Below are 22,025 nucleotides of genomic sequence, written 5' to 3' on the forward strand. Positions count from 1 at the left end.
GAAACTGATCGGTGGTATAACGAATTAAGTCCAGAATAGGAATAGAAACTCGGAAGAGAAAGAGGCTTTCCTAAACGTAAATAAAATCATCATGATCCTGGCATCGTTCTTGACAGATGGTTTTCCATTAAAACACTGACAGTGATACAGTTCTATATAAATGCAAGTCTGGGATAGGGTAGGGATTTTCGGTGTCTAGTCTAGTATAGGGTTGCAAAAATCAGCTGAACATGGTCTGGTATAGGGTAAGGGCTTCAAATTCCCAGCGGCACACCCCCACCAAAAAATATACAGGGTGCCCCCCCGGGGGTCAAACCGCAAAGGTTAAGTGTAATTGTTGAGAGAACTTGTGGACTACCTCTACAGGGGCGGATACAGGGGGGGTGGATAGGGAGGATATCCACCCCCCATTTTTCAGTAAAAAAAAATTCGAAATGTCACTTTTTTTGAAATAGAAAATAAATAAAGAAAGAAAAATTAGCTCTCGCTCATGTCTGGTTGTTGTTACGCCACGTTTCGCCGTCTGCCGCCACTTAGGGTTAGGGTTAGGGTTAGGGTTAGGCCCTAATGGTCTGCCATCCACCCCCCCCCCCTTTTGAAATCCTGCATGGATCCGCCCCTGCTCTACTGCTGCACCCTGTAAGTAGTAATCTGTGTTCTTTCTTGTTATTTTCTCAACAGCTAAGCGATTTGTTTACCTTCTGTTGAAATGGCTTCGTAAGATAACTTCTAAAAGGTATACACGTGTTGACTGTCCCAGCGGATTTCCTTACTTCGGTAAACTTCACAAGAAAATTTATGTAAGTATTGGTCAATAATAAAGATCAGGTGGAAGATTTTTTTAAAGCTCGGTGATAAATAATGAAATGAATTGTTCAACAATGGCACGAACATGGGAAAAAGACAAAAATCTGAGTCCCCGACGGGAATCGAACCCATGGCCTCCCAGATACCGGTTGGCCGCTCTCAGTAACCAACCGAGCTACGAGAGATTTGTGGTGAGCTGGGCCATTTACTAGGTTGATATGTGACACGCGTCCTGCACTGCTAGGATCAGCAATGTCGAAATCATCAAGTGTGTTGTAAAAAATAAAGATGGTAATTTTTTTTAAGCTCGGCGATAAATAATGAAGATGAATTGTTCAACAATGACAGCTCACCACGAGTCTCTCGTAGCTCAGTTGGTTAGAGCGCCTAACCGGTATCTGGGAGGCCATGGGTTCGATTCCCATCAGGGGCTTATAAGTGGCCAAACGTCTTGGTGATAAAACGCTCACAAAATTCAGTCAAGCACACACTGTTCAGCTTGTAAAATTTAGCCATTTTCGTTTTTACCAGTTTCTCAAAATTCTCGAGACGCAAATCAAAAGGATGTATAACTGTGGTGATTTCACATTTTATATTTCCTAATGCATTCAAATTTCAACTTGGAGACCATCCATTTAGAATGGACGTTCCGAGTTTGATCAAGTGACTCCCATGCCGAAGATTACCGAAGATTACCGAAAAACTCCGGAGATTTCCCAAGATTTTCCAAAGCAAATCGAAATTTTTTGGATTGAACGAGTGTGCATGTGGGAGAAAGGAATAACATCATTGGCAAAAATAGCTTATTTTACTCATGAAATATTCATTGCTTTCAGATCAGCATTAATGGAATGATCTCATTTGGCAAGAAATATTATCGTGCCGAACCCAAGAAACTCAAGGATCTGAAGAAGGATGTTCTTGCCGTGTTTTGGGCCAACACAGATGTAACTCGGTACACCGAAATCACGTACCAGGTCGTGGATCGTAGCACGCCCGAGTTTATAGAGGTATTGCCATGCGGTCTTGCTTATGATTATAGCTACTTAATGGTATCCCTACATTTATGTGTCCTTTTATTTCATAAACTTACTTTGTCTTTAGACACTTATTGAGATTTGCCTGAATTCAGCCTGAACGTTTCAGGAGTTTACGCTCGAATGGGACTTCTACTCAACATTACGAAATATGACATTTTCGAACCTATGGAAAACTTTCTAAACGAAACAACGAAATGCAACAAAATGCATTTTACAGCTAGAAAAATTGTGGTTCAGTTCCGCGATTTGCAAGACTTTGAACAAATCTTTGCAACGTACGTATATCTCAAGATATCTGTTATGTACGAATGACGGATTTTAAAACAATGATTTTCTGACCATCGTGCGTATTTGTTTAATTACAGCGATTGATTTTCTGCCCTCGGAGCACGCGTGTTTCTTGTGCATCAAGGCCAAAACGTATTTAACAACACCGTCTATAAATACCTTCTGTCATAAATAAGCTACTACATTCTTTTAAATTTTATCGACTTTGCTGGACTTTGATTTTCTATCAATTGATTACATGTCTGATGCTTTTTTGTGGGAGGCGCGGTGGCCTAATGGTTAGCGCGCTGGACTCTGGATCGAGCGGTCCGGGTTCGAGACCTAGCCGGGGTCACTGTGCATGTGTTGTGTTCTTAGGCAAGACAATTTACTCTCATAGTGCCTCTCTCCACGAAGGTGTATAAATGGGTACCGGCGAATTTACTGCCGGGAGTGACCCTGCGATAGACTAGCATCCCATACAGGGGAGAGTGGAAATACTCCTAGTCGCTTAATGCTACAGAAACCGGGATACACTCCAGCCTAATGAGCCACTTGGCTCGACAGCAGGCTTTACTTTTCTGATTTTTTTTTTACTTTATACAGCAACTAGACAACACAACAGCTCTTCTGAAGAACTGTTCAGGACTGGACGAATTTCACGCCACATGGATGCTTGTGGTCACGTGGGAAAGAGTATCGCCGTACGCCAGATTTTTCTTCTTCAATCCATACTCAGAAGAGGTATTTGATGATAATTAAATGAATTTCCAAGCTCTTAAAATTATTCGTTTTAAGGAATAGACATTAATGAACTACAGATTCCGTGTTTTTGCCAAAATATTATTTTCTCAGGTTTTGATAACAAATTATTGTTTGTGTTTTCGAGGATAATTACTCACATCTTAAGCTTTTAAAAAAGGTAGAAAAAAACGCAGTAAGATTTAAATTATTCTGGTACTCGATTTCTGTCCAGCTATAATTATTACGACTCGATTCCTTGATAAATTCCGTCTTAATACTCAGTGTTGCTTTTTTTTTCAGCAAAGCACTTATCAAGCCGTTCTTATTACAAACGGAACAGCTTCATATGTGATCTACAGTTACGAGGACGGCGGAATGAACTGGAACAGTAGACTTCAACGAAAATGTGCCGTCGGATACGCCACTAAGAGCAAGAAGTATTACTACGAAGAAAAAGACTCTTTCGGTGAAAAGATTTTTGAAATCGATACCAAGTTATTTGAAGACCCCGTCAACGGAATCAACACGACCGGTTACTTCTGCAAGTCTCTTAACACGCCAGACGAGCCTATAGTCCTGACTAACGAACAAAAATGCATGAATTGGTACAACGAGGAACCCGACCCGGACTCGTGGCTAGCGGAGTTAAACGATTGTCCTGCTACAAGAAAAGCTGCAAAACGCGACAACCGTTACAAGAAAGTCAGCACTAAAGGGAGAAAAGGCCGGAAAGGCTCGAAAATTTATTGCTACGAGCTGAAATTTCCGACACGTATATACAGAGCAAGCCATCAATGCTGTTACTCTAAAGGTGGAAAAGATAAAGACGCGTTTATTTCTGAGCCACCACAGGCTGGAAGAGCTTACAGGTTTGTTTAGATAAATGTAAAACGTAAAAAGAAAAATAGCCGAATTCAGGTTTAGCTAGAGAGAAAGAGAGGGTACTTTTCAATTAGATCTCTTTCGCATAGGTAGCGGAGCAGGGGGGCAGGGGGCTGTAGTAAATTTGTAAATTTGGGGGTCTCAGCCCCCCTTGTTTTGGTGCCGAAAATATCGCAAGCGCAGCGTAAAATTGGTTTGTCAAAACATTCCGTCTCGTGATTGATTTTAAACAACTTCGAAACTTTCTTGGAAGTCTTCGGGAACTTCGTTTATCTTCGGAAAACTTCGAAAATGATCGGAAACGTTCGTAAAGTCTTCAAACAACAATCACAGAATCTTCGGAAATCTTCGGGCAAGAAACTACTCAGAAAACAAAAAGTTGCTAGAACGGAATAAAAGTTGCTTCAAATATGAAAACCTGCCGAGTATTTTTAGGACAGTCTTAGCCCCCCCCCCCACGTTCAAAAACGTTCCGCCGCCTCTGTTTCGACGAAGGTTGCAATTCCTCAAGAACACCTAACGATGATTACTGCGCGTTTGTAATGTCTGAACACACGTTCTATTCAATCTACAGATATCACTACAGAAACGGTGCCGACAGACAAAGAGGCGACATCGAACCTTTTGAAGCTTGTTGTAGTGAAGGAGAGTCAGAGCTATGCACCCTGTTCTACCAGAAGCGACCATTGAGCGAAGCTGCTAGTGCAACAGAGTTTCCCCTGCCGTGCTGGTGTCGGCTTGTGGCGGGTGGATGTCGTGGAAGGTCGTGCCGTCCTCGGAGACGTCGCCGACGACCATTTAGAAGACCTTCTAGAGGTAAATGAAGTAAAGTTTATAGTAGAGTTTAAGTCCTAAGCCTGATAGTGGAAATCAGAATTTTAGTTGTAAGCCTTCAGAAGAGGGGCATCTAAAAATATCAGTAGTGCAGTTTATATGGTTTTGTATTGAAACTAGAGACAAATTATTGGGGTCAAACGCTTGATTATTGTTTGTTATTATTCAACAAATACTGCCCGTATATGGTCAAAATGTTAACGTTATCTGTCATCCGTACAAAACAGATATCCTACGATATACGTAGGTTGCAAAGATTCGTCCGAAATCTTGTAAAGCGCTGCACAAGTAAAATTTTTCCATCTGCAAAATGTGTTTCGTTGACAATTTGTTGAACAATAAAACAATTATCCTGCTCAATTTTTCGGAAGAATATCGTCTGATTTTATCCAACTCGGTCTACGGCCTTGTTGACTAAGTATCAAGCGATATTCCGCGCGATTTCGCAGGATACTTGTTAATTATTTGTTTTTATTTTTTGTTCTTTTTTGCATTTGTTTGTATAGCATTTTTCATCTTAATTACTTTATGTTGTTGCAATGCTGTAACGTTTGATGGCGATGCAAATAAAGCTCATTAAGTGTTGTTGCAGCTTATTTTCATAACCATCCTCCTTGTGTACTGCCTGTGTACTATAGTGTTCTTAGCAATAAAAACTTGTAATTTTAGGTTGCTTTAATTTGAGAGTAACTTACAATGTGGTGACATAGTTTCTTTAAAATTCGGTTGACAAACTTTTAATTTTCAAGCTTTTGGGGAGAGAAAAGGTGCAAAGTGCGTCTTGTAATCCTTTTTGTGTTAATCCCAAAATTTGTTTATATTTTATTTAACATTTCATTTCGTAATTTTCTTTTAAGCCTGGTTCTGGGGAGATCCTCATATCTCTACTCTGGATGGCTATCAGTACACCTTTAACGGCCTTGGCGATTATGTTCTACTTCGTTCACGAGACAGCTTCCTTCACTTCCACGGAAGAACAGAACGCCCTCTTAACAACGAAGGCGAACTGACCAACGCGACTGTGTTCTCAGCTTTCGCTTTCAAGACAAACGATAGCGACAGTGGGCAGATAATCTACGATGATGCGGTCCCTGGCAACCTGAGCATTACTATCTCAGGCCTTGACAACTCATGTCGTAACTACACCATCGAGGATTTTAACGAAGGGTTAGACTTCACCGGAATGTCGATCGAGAGAAGTGACGTCAACAACAATACTGTGGTAGTGTCCTTCTCGTCAGGCTTTTCGATCGAGGTGACACCCGGCATAGGACTCTTGCAGCTGAGTGTCAGCGCGCCAGACGATTTGATGAACAACACAGAGGGATTACTAGGGACATTTAACGGTATCAAGACAGATGACTTGCAGTATCCCAATGGAACGATGATACCGAGTAACGCCACGGAAGAAGAGATATTTCATCTCGGGCAAGAGTGTAAGTTACGCATGCATGCGAACAAAGAAAATAACTCTTTACGATTCTTCGTTATATTTTTTTTTCACGTAGGCTTGTAGTAACGTTTTACTCTAGTTTTAGGTCAGTAGTTATGTAAACTACTGAGCCATCAGTAATTAATGTCATTCTCATTAAAAAAGTACTATTATTATTATTTTTATTACTATTATCATCATTATTATTATTATTATTATTATTATTATTATTGTTATTATTATTATTAATATTAGCTGTATAGGCTAATAAGCACTGGGAGGCGTGGCGTGCTAATGCTTGGTGCGCTGGACTCCGGATCGAGCAGTCTATTGTATAACGGCAGTGGGGCAAAATTTATTGGCCAATATTTCAACTAGCAGAGCTAGTCTTCTTCAGGGCCAGGTACAATAATCTAAGGAAAATAAGCCAAGTAGTTTTATTCTTCGTTGCTTGGTTCCCTGCGTCCAAACTGTTTTTGTAATGCTGGGGGTGACCCCGCGATGGACAAGCGTCCCATTCAGGAGGGAGTAGAAATCGAGAAAAGCTCCACCGGCATGGGCCACTTAGCACGTCTCAGAGCTACATAGGAAATTTGTGCGCGTATATTGAAGGGTTTCCTGATTCACCTTTGAGGGGACAAGCCATTCCTCCAAAATTGATTCACTCAGTTACCTTTCAGTTTTTTTGTTTAAAATTTCTGGCAAGCATTCCATTCCCTTTCATACTAGAGTTTCCCTCCCACCCTCTTCCCCCTTCCCCACCCCTGGCCGAAAACGTGGACATCATTAACCATTAAAGCAGATGCGTTATTTTCAATAGAGATGCGGAAAATCTAAGTAACCTTGCGTTTTGTTCCATTCTTCCAACAGGGAAGGTCCCGTACCAAGAGAGACTGTTCGTATCGTCGAGCTGTATGCTGCAGAACGTGTCATTTGATGATAGCTTTGTACCTTCCTTCCTTAACCTCTCCGCTGTGACCCCAGAGATCCAAGCCCTGTGCGGAGGCAATAGGGAGTGCATCTTTGATGTGTTCCAGACCGGAAACGAGGAGCTTGGAAAGCAGACCATAGGTTTTGAAGAGGACAACCAGGCTGCCGTGGATGAATTAGGTACGAAGGTGGTACTAGTGGGCAGGATACTGTAGACACTGTAATGTTTTCTATTTGATTAGGAATTCTTGTCGGAAAAAATCCCCTGGAGATGGGTTAACTGTTTTTTGAACACTAAAAGAGTTCATTTTTCATCTCTGACTGGTCTAGACCGCCAAAACAGTATCGGGATGGCTTTTTTTATTTCCTCACGCACAGCCCTTAACGAGACCTCGACGGCTAAAAATTAAATAATTCACACTCCTAAACGAGATGATGAGCATCCCGTCCTTTTCACATGGGAGTTTCCCCCGGAATTGTAGGTCACACTCTAATAAGGGTTTGAACACTATACAAATCACTAGCGCAAATGAATTCACATGCACGAGATATTAACTCTACTATCGACTATCGTCTCGAACAACTTTTACTCTTCTTTCGTGATTGGTTAAGATTTGTATCTGCTTGGTTGAGTAGGTGGTGCATAGTTTCTTAACCAAATAATAGACCGTCAGTAGAAACGTAAAATCAAAGCCATTGTGTATAAGGTTCAGATGGCACTTCTGAAAACCGCTTTATATGGCAATGCTAAAGAAGCGGACTGTTCCTTTCTTTAATCAGGAAACACGCCTCCAGAGATCAAGGGACCAGCAGAAATCAACGTCACTTTGAACCAAAAGGCGGAATTTTACATCGAAGCTTCTGACCCAGACAACGATACTATTACTTTGGAAATTGATGATCTGCCTGAGGGAGCCATGTTTAACGTTTCCATGCTTGAGAACAGGGCCCATTTCGAGTGGATACCAGTGAACGCGACGAATGTGACTTTGGAGTTTGTAGCGACTGACTCCAAGAACGACTCCACGGTACTCCCGGTTGTCATTAACTTGTGCAAGTGTGAGAACAATGGCGAATGCGACTTTACGGAGTTTGTAGGAGATAATACCGGAGCGTTCCGTGTCGTCGGATGCAATTGCACTGATGAATATGAAGGCACTTTCTGCGAGATTGAAGTGCATGACGCATGCGCAGATGATCCGTGCTACGATAACGTAACATGCAATACCACAAGGAACCCGTTCGGATTCCAATGCGGGCCATGTCCCGCGGGACTGACCGGCGATGGAGAAAACTGCTACGGTAAGTGCTGTCTTTCGTGTTAACCCTTTATATTCCAACAATTAATGACCGACTAATAGACCTTTTCGCTTGAGCGTTTTGTTGCCCCATTACAGACCATGTGATGATACTCTTGAGAATTCTTACTCTCAAATTTTAAAATAGTCACGTGTATATGAATGAATAGATTTTATGTGGATAAAAGGAAAATTCTCTAGAGAACATCACGTGGTCTGTAATGGGAAAACAAACCGCCCAAGCGAAAAAGGTCTATTTCTCCTAAACGTATTCGTATAAAGCCAAACATTGAGATTAAGAGATTAAGATTGAACGCCCCTATTTTATTTACAACATACATGAATTAGGCCTATATACACACAAGTATACTCTCTAGGCTTACAGCTCCCTTGTTTTTCGCCGCATAGATCGCTAGGCAAACAAGGAAAATCGAGAAAAAAAAACTGAAAAAAAGACGGCCATGCAGACGTCTATTTTTGTATTTTCGCGTCTTGCTCGACGATTTCGATACAGACAACTCTCTCTTAGAAGGAAACCGTCGGGACCGGCTTCAACTGTCTGTTTTAGAGAGGGTCTGTCTTATAGAGGGTTGAGTTACAATAAAATGACTGAAAAACGGCAGGGACCATAACCAGGTGTCCGTCTTTTACACTGGCTAGGTGTCCATTAAAAGAGAGGCGACTGTAATTCGAAATAGGGAGTTGTCGCTTTCTAACAGATGTTTAATATCCACTCCGCTTTTGTGTATTTCACAGAATTCGACGAGTGTGCAGATGTAAATGTTAGTCGCTGCAACCAGACCTGTGTGAACACGTTTGGAAGCTTTAGGTGCGAGTGCGAAGATGGTTATACTTCCCGAGAGGACGGCAGAATCTGCGAAGGTATCATTAGCGTAACAGGAATAGACGTCAGTTAGTAAACATGGTTTACTACGGGGAAATTAAACCCTTCCAAGGGACTGGAGAATTTGTTCTTTAAACGGAGTTCGTTATAAACGAGATCTCGTTTAGATGAAGTTTTGGGAAAACGGCCAAAATTTTCGTCATTTCGATTTTTTCTTATACAGTATTACATTGCAACACTCAGCATTTGGTTTAATGTTACAGTTCTAATGGGATTTTATAAGATTGAAGTTTTTCATACTTGCAGATCTGTGACGTCGACGCGTTCAACTGAAGTCGCGTCATGACATTTATTCGATATATTGGGGAAGATTTTTAGTCATTTTGGGCTTCCGAATTGCATTCATTATAACGAGGAATTTGATATACCGGAGTTCATAATTTCAGGGTCCTTTTCTATTCATTTTAATGTAACCTAATTAAAGCATCTCAAAGTGCCAATATATCGTGGTAATCCCGGGGTAATTTACTTGGATGTGTGTTAAAGACCATACCTCACCCATCTTAAGATAGGTGTCATTATATTGTGGTATCATTGTAATTCCTTTTCAGAAATAAATGAATGCCAAGATGGTAGTAACAACTGCACGGAGAATGCATTCTGTACAAACACACCAGGTTCATTTAACTGCACGTGTAATCCTGGATTCGAAGGTGACCCGACCACAAACTGCACAGGTAAGCAGCGTCTTGTACTGACTGTCTGACTGTCTGACTGACTGAGTGACGGTTGGTCTATTTGACCGACTGACTGACTGACTGCTTGACTGACTGACTGACTGACTGACTGACTGCTTGACTGACTGACTGACTGACTGGCTGGCTGACTGACTGACTGATTGACTGTCTGACTATCTGTCTGACTGTCTGACTGTCTGGCTGATTGACTGACTGACTGTCTGACTGACTGACTGACTGTCTGGCTGACTGCCTTGCTCGGCTGACTGACTGACTGACTGACAGTCTGAGTGACTAACTGTCTGACTGATTGAATGAAAGTATGGAATCAGTGGAAAGTGGAATTACGAGCCGTTAGGTGAGTGGTTTGACTGCAAAGTTTTGGACATTTCATGGCGTCATTTCCGTGGTCTATTTGTTTTTTACAATAGAAATTTACCAGTGAATTAGATGAAAAATCAGCGCGCAGTTGCGCGCGGATGTGACAGCTCATACGATCGACGTTTTTCCACTTGAAGCAGTCAAATGGGTGGGAAATTTCGACCAAATGTTTCAGTTGAAATTTCACAACTTGCCAGATTTTGACTTTGGAACAGTGGCGAAGTTTTCCGAACTTTGCCTTGCGTTGTATTACAGGTTACATCATTTTCATGGTCAATACTCTCGTCGACCATAGTTCTCTACCAATGAGCGCACGAGAATTCTCTAGGTTATTGTATAACTGTGCGTAATGTTGCAAAAGTAGACAATGCATAATTGACTGCCTGAAAGACCAAATAAGTGAATGGATGGATGAATTAGTGGATAAATGAGTAAATAAAAGAATGAATCAATTTATCTGAGTGACGTTAGCGCTCATTTTGAATTTTCCCCCTGTAGATATTAAAGAGTGCGAAAACGGAGTGGCGTTGTGTTCTCAAGGTTGTCGTGACACGCCAGGATCATTTGAATGTTCATGTAAAGCTGGATTCCGACTTGATGCCAGCAACAATGAAACCTGTGAAGGTATTTATGCTCGATGTTATTGTATAAACTCGAGATTTATTTACTACAAATTGCAGTGGCTGCGCGCGGTTTGCTGGGAAGAACTGGCAAAAACTTCATTTGCCATTTTTTGGCCGCCAAGGTGGCCGTTTATTTTTTATAACAATTGAATTTTTTTACCCTGAAAAACATTAAACAATCAAAATCATTCCCAGGAAAGCGAGAGAGTACCTGAAAAAATACCTAAAATACCAAGAGAGAGTGGGTGGGAAATTGCGTACTGCGTGGAGAGCACGAATTTTTGGAAATGAGGACAGTAGCCTGGCATTATCTGCTTAAATATAGGATTCCCTAAGACCCGGAAGAACCCCCAACTACTTGCTGGGAGACTGGCACTAACCAGATGCATAAAATCATTTATTACCCGGGTGGGATGTATAAATCTCCTTTAACTGATGCGCTGTTTTAAAACCTAATTGCGAACGCTCAAAGTTTCCTTTTTGGATAAAAAAAGTTTAAAATGGGACTCCGACACACGAACAGCAAATACCCTTCTAATAACGTGCGAAACGAGTACATATATCCTTAGGCCGAATTTTGATCAAGCTCGCGGCTTAAAGAGTACTTCTATGCGACTTTAGCATAACCCAGCGGCCGTCTATTGGCGAAACGCGCGATCTGATTGGCCACGCAGGTGCCTTCTATCGATCGTTAGCATAACCACACTGACCTACTATTGGTAATCGCGCAATCTGATTGGCTAAACAAGTGCCTACAATTGATCCATAGAAGGCTCTCGGAGCGCGCGCTTAGTCTTCGCTGAATTTTATCAATCAAAACCTTCAATAAATCAACTCTAGCTATATTTTGTGTTTAATAGATCGGTCAGTGGGTTATGCTAACACAATCAGACGGCTCGCTCTCGGTTTCTACCGGCTTTTGATAGTTGACTCGGGGCTTCGCCCCTCGCCAACTATCAGCCGATAGAAACCTCGAGCTCGCCGTCTAATTGACGGCTCTCGGAGCGCGCGCTAAGTTTTTCGCTGGATTTTTTCAACAAATACTTCAAAACATCAACTCAAGTGATATTTTGTGTTTAATAGATCAGCCACTGGGTTATGCTAAAACAATTAGACGGCTCGCTGTCGATTTCTATCCCCGGGGGGGGGGGGGTACTCCATATAACGGCCTATACGGGGAGGCTCCGCCCGAAAGGGGTACCTTTTTCAGGCTTCAGGTATATAAAAGGGTATCGATTTCACAAGTTTAGGTATATGAAAGGGTATGAAAATCCGTCATTTAGGTTTTTTAAAAGGCCTGTAATTAAAATATTTCGAACAGACGCACTTTATGGCTGTATTATTTTAATTTATTAAGCGCTACATAAAAATGAGAAGAAAACGGCCTGTTCTAAGGCTATGTCACATCTTTTCAGGTATATGAAAGGGGTACCTTTTTTCAGTAAAAGGTATACGAAAGGGGTACAATTTCTGTCAAAATGGTATATAAAAGGGTAAGGGGTAAGAGCTTGGGGCGGAGCCTCCCCGTATAAAACTTTTTTGAGTGCCCCCCCCCCCGGGTTTCTATCGGCTTTTGATAGTTGGCTCGGGTCTTCGCCCCTCGCCAAATATCAGTCGATAGAAACCTCGAGCTCGCCGTCTAATTGTTAAATAGCCACGTACTTAAGTGATATTCTGTTTTTCAGATATAGACGAATGTGAAGGAAACCATGATTGCGAACGTATCTGCACAAATCGCATTGGCTCTTACATATGTGAATGTCCACCTGGAATGGAGCTGAATGCAGATAACATCACGTGTAAAGGTAATATTTAACTTATTTAAATCTGTTCAAAACCAAATAAGAGGTTACTTTGTTTAAAACGTCGGTTTTTTCACTCATGTTATTAGAGACCTTTTAGATACCATTTTGAAAACAAGTAACAGTTTTTATCGCAAGTATTCTTTTTTATCGAACTACTGAGAAAAGATATAAATCATGCAGGGGGGGGGGGGGCTTTTCTTGGAAGTCTCGGAAACTTTTCGGACCTGCAAAGCCATTTTTAGGAGAAGTGTATAGGCCGGAAAATTTGTATGAAGAGAGCCTCTGTCATATTAAAAATACGAAAATAAAAGTCAGCTCAGTAATCATAAGGTTTGAGATTTTGCTATGGCTTTCCGGGTGCGAAAACTTTTCGAGACCTCCGAGAAACGGGTTCCTGGAGACTTATATTTTTATCCTTGTAAGCGACCTATGCTGTGGGAGGTGGCGCGGTGGCCTAATGGTTAGCGCGCTCGACTCCGAGTCGAATGGCCTGGGTTCGAGGCCTGGCCGGGGCGCTGTGTTGTGTTCTCGGGCAAGACACTTTACTCTCCCCTGAGTGCCTCTCTCCACCCAGGTGTATAAATGGGTACCGGCGAATTTACCGCGGGGGGGGGGGGGTGGGGGGGTAACCCGGCCTGCGATGGGCTAGCATCCCATCCAGGGGGGAGAAGCAATACTCTTAGTCGCTTAATGCTACGGAAACCGGGATAAGCTCCGGCTGTATGGGCCACTTGGTTCGGACACAGACTTTACTTAGCGACCTATTTTAAAGTGTTGAGTTGCTTCAGGATAGCAATGCGTTTTCGTGATTTCAAAAGTGTTTGTCAAATTATGAGCTGGTTTTGATGTTATGGCCACAACGACTATTTCGCATAAACTCGTAGCAAATCAAAATGACGGATATCACGTTTTCCCGCCAAAATGACACTGGTTCACACGCGCGCACTCCTTTGAATTTCTCACTATTGTACTCAGTTGCAATCGTACATGAATCTAAAGGTCTCCATTGATAAGAATACAGAAGCTGGATGTTTTCATAACTTGCAGAGCAATTTGGAAGAAAGTGTCTTTTTTTTCATTTCCATGCAATTAACAATGCTCATTTTTTTCCGGCGTTTTCCATAAGTTGCACATGTCTCGTTCGGACTCTAATTGGCTTGGGTCCGAGAATGAGAGGAATATGGCGACGTCAGTCAAGGACGTTCAGGGACTTCTCTGAACGGAAATGAATCCAAGAAGTTAACAAAATTATTTCGTTTTCCTTTCATTTGCAAGATTTTTCACCACTTTCCTTAAAGATCTCGTGATCTGCTGTATCATTTCCTGTATAAAATTAAAATTTAACTTTCTTTTACAGTTGCGGAAGCAAGCGAGTGTGACGTGACAAATGGTGGCTGTTCCCAAACTTGCGTCAACAGAACAGGAGTAATCACGTGTTTATGTAATAAAGGCTACAATCTTACAAATGATGGGAAAACATGTGCAGGTACTGTAAGCTAATCCAAACATTTTCTGAAAAATACTAACAATTTCTCATTCACTGACCTCCACGCCCGAACACACTTTGCAACGTTTCAATAGCAATCAAGTTTGCGCACAACAATTTTTGCCGACGTTGCCACACGTTGCAATATTTCGCCCAACTTTGTTTACGCGGTAATTAGTTCTGATACACAGAATCACATAAGAGAATTAACGACTGTTGTCGCATCGAATAGTCAAAAAGAATGAAATGCAATGTCTTTACTTCTACATTTGGCGACTGATAAATAAGTCTAAGAATGAAACCTTGACTGGGGATAGTCCTGTTTGGCATGGAATAGAAATAAGATAGCTAGATTAGTGTATGAAGTGGCGAAAAATTGTGCCACGCCACTGTGTGCAATGCTACAGATAGAAAGGACAAAAAATAAAATGTTTTGCGCACAATGTTGCAAAAATAGACAGCGATTCTACTTTTGCACCATTTTAGGGGTGGGCGCACGGTATTATTCAGATATTGCGCCTAGGTCTGTCTTGTTATAATAACAATAATTGTGTCATGATTATACAGATCCCAAACTACATGGGAGCTATATATTGCATTTTCGCCAGTTTTCTGGAATGAACAGATGGAATGAATATGGAGAAATTTGAATGTATGTTTGTTTTAATTTGCAGATATCAACGAGTGTATGAATGGAAATCATGGCTGTAGCCAAGGATGTTTAAATACTGACGGCAGCTTCAACTGCACTTGCCATCCAGGCTACGCCTTGACCGAAGATGGAAAGACTTGCAGAGGTATATTGAACCAGGGGGGAGTTAGTGAAGTTTTGAGCGGGGGTATGCTGATGCATTTGGCCCTCGGAATCCCCAGGACTTAATAAAGAGGCGTGGGGGGAGGGGGTATTAATTTAATTAGCGAAATGCCATTAGGTTATCAGTTTACCTTTTGTCTTTTTATACCTAACTTTGTTCAATGAAACAAATATAATGAAAATCTGCAATATCACAGCGACAAACCGATGAGTGGTGTCGGATCTCTTGAAGACCTGGATCAGTAACTGCATGAGTTAAAACGAAAATTATGGACGGCAAACTGATCCTGACGGCGTAAGCGGTCAAAACTAAACAAAATGGATAAGACAACTAAATGTATTGAAAAAGCTTTGACCTATATTTCGGTTTACAATACAAACCTTCCTCAGGGGCTGGGCCCTTTGCCTTCTTACGCCGTCAGAATCAGTTTGCGACTATATTTTCCGTTTTCTTGTTCAATGAAGTACCCGTAATATTTCTTCCGAAGTTTGCAAGTATATTTTGTGAATTCTTGCCCATACTGGTACAGAGAGAGGGGAATTAACAAATCTCTTGCTTCGGAAAGAGAGACTTATTAGCTATTAGAGACGTTATAGAAGGGGGCTTATGCGGTAATGGACGTTCTTTTTTTCTTATTCTCGGCAGACGTGAATGAATGTGACTCTGGACTCGACAACTGCAGCCAGGTCTGTGAAAACAACGAGGGTTCATTCCAGTGTTCATGTGAAGATGGATTCATGCTCCAGTCAGACAAAACCAGCTGCTTAGGTAATACTGCCGATTGCTTGACGCACAGTTAACATGTATTTAACGTCTCCCCTTATTTTTAAAGTCATTGCCCCGAAACAAAACTGAACATAGATTTTAAATCAAACTTTAAGGGAACTTTAATTTTGAAATAAAAAGGGGGGTCACCACATTCGTTTAGGAGCAGGAAGACCTTGTATATTCCATATAATTCCCTTATAATTCCTCTGCGAGTACTGGCAAAGTACACGTTTTTAGAGATAATTTATTTTTCAAACATAGCAATTGATCTGTTTTCATTTTTCAAAATATGAGAAAAAATTGATAGGTCACCAGACTCGTTTACGAGAAAGGGACAATTTACTCCTCTCGCGGTCTAAACCACATAGAAAAAAGCCGCCGTTTTGTTTATGTGCGCGCGCGCTAATTACGCTTAAAATTCTGCGCAGTAAAGATGCGCGATGCAATACAGGGCAATGACCTTAACCGTAATTCATAGGCTATGATTTCTTAGGGGATAAGAGAATTAAACGCGATTTCATCCGGCGCTTTAAGAGTTTTTGTGTAAAACCTGGATTTACGAGTAGCGAGTGCACTTTGCGTAAAGCAGAAAAGACACGGGAATGCGTCACCCGTCGAAGTCACACGAGTCACGCCAGATATTCTAATTTGTGTATACTGTCACGTTTCAGATGAAGACGAGTGTGCCATAAGCGGTCAGGAATCAAAATGCAAAGATGGGGTGTGTGAGAATATCCCTGGATCATACCAGTGCCTGTGTCCAGCTCCATCATTTTACTCAGGGAAGAAATGTCGAGGTGAGAGCACACGGATCAATTTAGGTTTCTGGGAAACTGCTCACCTACCCCTCCCCAAACCTAACATTTTGCCCAAAGCGATAAGTAAGGGTTAATGTTAGGTTTGGGGGGGGTAGGTGAGCAGTTTCCCAGAAACCTAAATTGATCCGAGCAAACTTCTATATGTATCAAGCTGTAACTAAGATTTGTTTCTGTTTTCTTATTTTTGTACGTCTCCGAGAGAAATCAATAGAAATGAAACTAACCTGAAGGATCCGATGGCGTAGTAGGCGCTCTTTAACTCTCTCTATTTTGAGAAACCGGGATGCCCTTCGAATTTTTAAAGCTAGGATTGAAAACCATTTATCATAAAAATGATCGTGGTACAAATTGGATAGCAGAATTGGAAAGAAACGTGTTGAAATGAGCAAGATTGTCCGTTTTGAGGATGTTCCTTCCTTCCTTCCTTTCTCCTTATTTTTATTATTTATATATATATATATATATATTTATTTATTTATTTATTTATTTATTTATTTATGTTTTTGTTTATTTAGTCATCTTTGCCTGTTCTTAGGCCCGACTTGTAAAGACAACCTTTCCACCGTTATTAATAGATCTTAAAAATACGTATGGCTTTTGTTTTAACAGGTGCACGTGTGTTTGCTATCCGTCTAACGCTAACAAAACTGAACGGCAAGGACGTTGTATGGAACCCGTTGCTACTCAACAAAAAGTCAGCAGTGTTTGGGTTCCTGGCTAGAAGAGTGGAGAAACAGGTTAGAGAATACGAAATTACAGTTAACTAGCCGCTAGGGGGTCCCTTACTCCCTCTATCTGTTCTTTACATGTACAGTTCAGGGCCGGGTTGTTCGAAAGTCGATTAACATGATTAACATGATTAACATGATTAAAGCCTGCACAAGCGCAAGCATAATCGCAATCGCGCAAAAAGGACAAATTTTTATCCTAGTTTTTGTGCTTGCCCCTAGCACAAGCACAAGCATAAAACTGCAATGCGCTTGTGCTTTTGCTTGAGTCGAAGCCGTTTTCACGGTGAAATAAGAGATGTTATTCTTTCGCTTGTGCTTGCGACGCTAGTGAAAACCAGGCTTAACACTAACCCAGGATTAAAAGTTGATTGCGGCTTCAATTTCTCTTGTACAAAAGTGTTTTTATTGCTTGTGTTTTGTGGAGTTTGAGATTAGTCGACGTCAAAACTGGAGGAAGAATATATAAACAGAAAACCTCACTAAAAAGTTAAAAAACGCTGCAATTAAAATTTGCCGTGCTAATCGTGGATTCGCTTAATAGTGCTTAGAACAACCCGGCCTAGGAGGAAAACAAAGAATGAACAAACAAATTCACGAAGCAAAGAAGGGACGATCAGGCGAAGTGACAACCTATAAAACGACGATACAGCAAACCTCTTGAGCAGCGAACCGACAAACGAACGAATGAATCCACGAAGCAACACGGCAAAGACATGACGAAGTGACGAACTATAAACCGACGATAGATTGAACCTCCCGAACAGCGAACCGCCCGACGGATGAATAAACGAATCCGCGAAGCAACACCGCAACGAACTGACGAAGTGACGAACTATAAAACGACGATACAGCGAACCCCCCCAGCAGCGAACCGACGAATCACAAAGTGACAAACTATATAGTAACGAGTAACGAAATATCGAACTAACAAAGAAATGACCAATTATAACAAGACCCATTCATTCTTTTTTTAAACGCTAAATCCATTAGCAACAAGAAAACACAATAAAACAGTTTTGATAAGTAATCATGACTTATAGACAGTTTTCTTTACTTTTTTCCAGATCAATAAGTTCTACAGATCTAGAGGCAAACCTGGATTCTTAGAAGCCATTGTCCGAGCATTCCGGTACAAAAAGGCACTCATACAACTTCTCTTTGTGTCCTTTAACTATAAATTTACGATTACACTGAGCTCATTAAATTTTATCTCGTGTATATTTTTAGGCAAGGAAGCGTTGTTGCCGACGTAGACCTGAATTTTGCTGAAAATGCCACTGATGTAACCCCAGACACATTGAACAACGAACTTCAGAATTCAGGACAGATGGGAAATTTAACTTACGATCCACAAAGCGCCAAGGCTTCAGGTTGGTGATCAGTGATTCTCAAACTCATTAGTACGTATTTATTGATTAAGCGCCTGTTTTTTTGAAAAGGGGGTAATTCAACAAGTTAAAACAAAGAAAAACATAACCGTGAAGGAGGTTTTGATACCCGGTCTTAAAGCATAATTTTTCCCCATTTTTTTCTCTGTTTACTCCGTAGTTTTTGTTCGATTGAGAAGATATATCAAACACTCGAGACAGTGTTTTATCGCTATCCAAACACCTCGAATTTCGTCAAAAATACTCCGCTGCGCGTCATATTTTCAACTTTCTTCTCGGTGTTTGGATACCCGATGAACCACTGTCTCTTGCGTGTGATATATAACTTTTTCATGCAAAATGACGGGAGCATCCGTGACTCAAAGGTATTCTGAGTAGTTTGTGATTAGATTTCCGTTTTTTTTGGGGCGCGGTGGGTGGGGGGTAGAAAAAAAAAGAGGGGGAAATAGGGGGGGGGGGGGGGGGGGGGGGAAACACACCCCCCCCCCCACCTAGAGTATAAACATTTCCCTCATGAAGACCTAACGGGAGCTCGGTCCATTCTCGCGGGAGATAAAAAGCGTACTTGATTCTAAAGACGAAAATTGGCTATCTATTGCAATGCCGCAAACCTTACACAAATAAGGGCTAGTTCATTTATGCAAGTAAACAGTAAACCTCGCCAGCTAAGCGTGCGCGGTAAGATTTTTCTTGGCGCTGGTTGAAAACTGGGGTGACGACACGAGAAACGCTATGAGATGAGATTTACTCTTTTCTGTAAATTCTGTGGCTACTCATTGTGTTACAAAATGAGTGTTAATTAATTTTTATGTTTTATTATTTTTATCCTTCAGATTTTGATGAGTGCGCTGACAAAGCAACGCATAACTGTCACGAGCATGCCACGTGCATCAACAAACCAGGATCATTTGAATGCACGTGTAATGACGGTTACCAAGGTGACGGAACAACAACCTGCGGTAAGACAATCTACCTTAACGATATAAAAATACTTCAGATCAAAAGAAATCTCTGGGAGGCGCGGCTGCTTTAAGACTGTTTTTTTTTTTTACCAGCGACGGAGTTGGGTGGGGCTCGTAATCAGAAGCGCAGAACGAGACTATCTAGTCAAACCGACGGAGTCGTAGGCAGAGTTTCCGATTCCGCTTATATTACAACTCCGTTGCTTATATGATCTAGTAAGAACCAGATTGTTGGAGTCGCGAGGAGAAAGGAAGTACTCGGAGGGCCTGAGAACTAGCATTGTGATTGGTTTGTTCTTCCGCTTCTGCTTGCGACTCCGACAATCTAGTTTTCACTGGATCATAAGTGACAGAGTCATAAGTGGAATCAGTGGAAAATGAAAACGTTCTGATTATTCCGATTACGTTTCCGTCGAGGTTATGACTTGGCTTACGACTCCAATTTGGGCCAGAGAGCTGATAATAACCTGAAAATTGTAGAGGCTACGAACAACAGTACTTTAAAAAATTGTATTTAATCGAGAAAGTAGCAAAATTAACAAGCTAATAATATATATTTACTCCTTTGTTTTCAGATGCTGCTCCGAAACCTGCCGACTCAGGTACGTTTGGTTCAGTTTTGATGTATAATATAAAAAGGCGCGGCCTTTTTGCCCGCCTTTTTGCGACTCAGCTTTAACATACTTTTAAATTACTAGATATAAGTATTCTCTGATTTACAAGTCAAAGATGCAGTGATTTTATCGACTTGTGCCGGTAGTTTTTAAACTTTTAATTTTTTTTCTTTAGATGACGACGACAGGAAGAAGAGATTAGCAATAATTCTTGGTGCTGTTTTTGGCGGCCTCGTTCTCCTCATCATAATTGTTGTGTGTTGCTCCATACGACAAAAGTAAGTTGCCAAAAGTACAGTGCAAAAATATGCAAGGGAAACCCCCATAAGATTGCAGCGGCTACTAATTTTAGCGATATATTAGTGAGTAGGGCGAAAATCACTAAATTTGGTGCTCGCTTAAATCTGTCTCGGTCAAATTTAATTCTCGTTAAATATAAATGCCCCCCTCCCACCCCAATAAAGATAGTTGACTTGAAAAAGTCTCATAAAAATGGATTCCGGTAACTTTTTTCTTTCTGGCAATGCAAATGTTCGTTCAATTTTAAGTAAATTTGTCCTTTTACTGAACATTTATTTCCATATTAGCTATATGTTCATCAAGACTGGTTTACATGATATCACTACTTTTTTCCCCGAAAATCGCTAAATTAAATAGTCGCTAAAATCTTGCTCAGAAAAGGTCGCTAAAATTAGTAGCCGCTTAAAATAGTAACTTTTAAAATATAACAATACCCCCGTTATATAAAACTGCAATATAACGACAATCTCGATATAGCGAGCCACCATTAAACGACACTACCGCTAAAACATACTACAACATAACGAAACTCCCGATAAAGCAAACCACAAAATAACAACAGAAGCAAGAAGGGCAACACTAGTGCCGGGACCATCCTAGCAAGGGGACTTACAATTAGCCCTTAGCATTTGCACATTTCAGTGTGTTTATAAAGGAAGCTAGGGTCACTCTAGCACTAAGGTTATCCTAGCTAAAGTGCTAGGTTTACCCTAGCCCCAAGGCAACCCTAGCTGCCTTGAAACTGCTCTGCTAGGAACAACTCGCCTGCTCAGGACAACAAGGTAACTTCTTTTTTCGCGAACGTTTTGAAAGTGTTCGCAAGTGGTATGTCTCGGGTGAGGATAACCCTACCTGTGGTGAAATTTTGCTTGTAAACCCGAGCTATAGCCATCTTTGACCCTCTTGCTAGCTGATGGTAAGCCTAGCATTGGGGTTGTAAACGGCTTAAATGCAAGCATGCTAACAAAACACTTTCTCGTATATTTTCAGACGTTACAAAGCAGAATTTCAGGAACCAAACCACTCATACCGCATGACCTCGCGCTCCGTCCATTCAGACGTGCATTTCCCTGAGGACGGAAAAGAAAAGAGAGTGCGGACCGGCTCTTACGATGTCAATCCCGCGCCAATGTACGGGACCTTGGACCAGGGATCCCGCACGAGTGGGGATTACGACTATCCCGACCCGCAACCCGTGGGAACAAAGCATACGTTTTACGACAACCCGGGGCTACAGCAAGAAACAGCCCAGTAAAGGTATCTAAATGAACTACAAATTCAAGTGAATACAGAACGAGAAAAGGAAAGCTCATCTTCCCTTAAAGGGGCCTTATTACGGATTTTTCCAGATTTCTGAACAGCTAAAATTTATATTTGTGTCGTTCGAAACCTAAAAATAATGGTCCATTTTTATTAAAAACTGCTATATTAGAGCACTGAAACTGTTAACAAGCGCTTTTGGCTGCAGACGGCTAGGGTGGAAACGCACCAAATTGAATTTGACAAATTAAGGCTAAAC

The 22,025-nt window shown here is 41.3% G+C and overlaps 1 protein-coding gene across 1 annotated transcript in view; it reads left to right on the forward strand.

The window, feature by feature from the left end:
- LOC144661695 (uncharacterized) overlaps positions 1-22,025 on the forward strand; it is a 35,060-nt gene that overhangs the window by 11,349 nt on the left and 1,686 nt on the right. The window contains 23 exon segments of the mRNA XM_078522501.1: positions 682-800; positions 1,644-1,817; positions 2,721-2,858; positions 3,159-3,727; positions 4,315-4,556; positions 5,432-6,010; positions 6,877-7,116; positions 7,717-8,238; positions 8,991-9,116; positions 9,690-9,815; positions 10,695-10,820; positions 12,505-12,624; positions 13,982-14,110; positions 14,785-14,907; positions 15,571-15,693; positions 16,365-16,490; positions 17,121-17,248; positions 18,307-18,371; positions 18,470-18,612; positions 19,464-19,589; positions 20,168-20,194; positions 20,382-20,484; positions 21,497-21,763. Of these exon segments, the coding sequence (XP_078378627.1) occupies positions 682-800; positions 1,644-1,817; positions 2,721-2,858; positions 3,159-3,727; positions 4,315-4,556; positions 5,432-6,010; positions 6,877-7,116; positions 7,717-8,238; positions 8,991-9,116; positions 9,690-9,815; positions 10,695-10,820; positions 12,505-12,624; positions 13,982-14,110; positions 14,785-14,907; positions 15,571-15,693; positions 16,365-16,490; positions 17,121-17,248; positions 18,307-18,371; positions 18,470-18,612; positions 19,464-19,589; positions 20,168-20,194; positions 20,382-20,484; positions 21,497-21,761 (4,439 nt within the window). The 3' untranslated portion in view covers positions 21,762-21,763.

Source organism: Oculina patagonica, chromosome 7 (genome assembly GCF_052425735.1).
Source record: "Oculina patagonica isolate OP01 chromosome 7, crgOcupat, whole genome shotgun sequence".
Lineage (NCBI taxonomy): Eukaryota > Metazoa > Cnidaria > Anthozoa > Scleractinia > Oculinidae > Oculina > Oculina patagonica.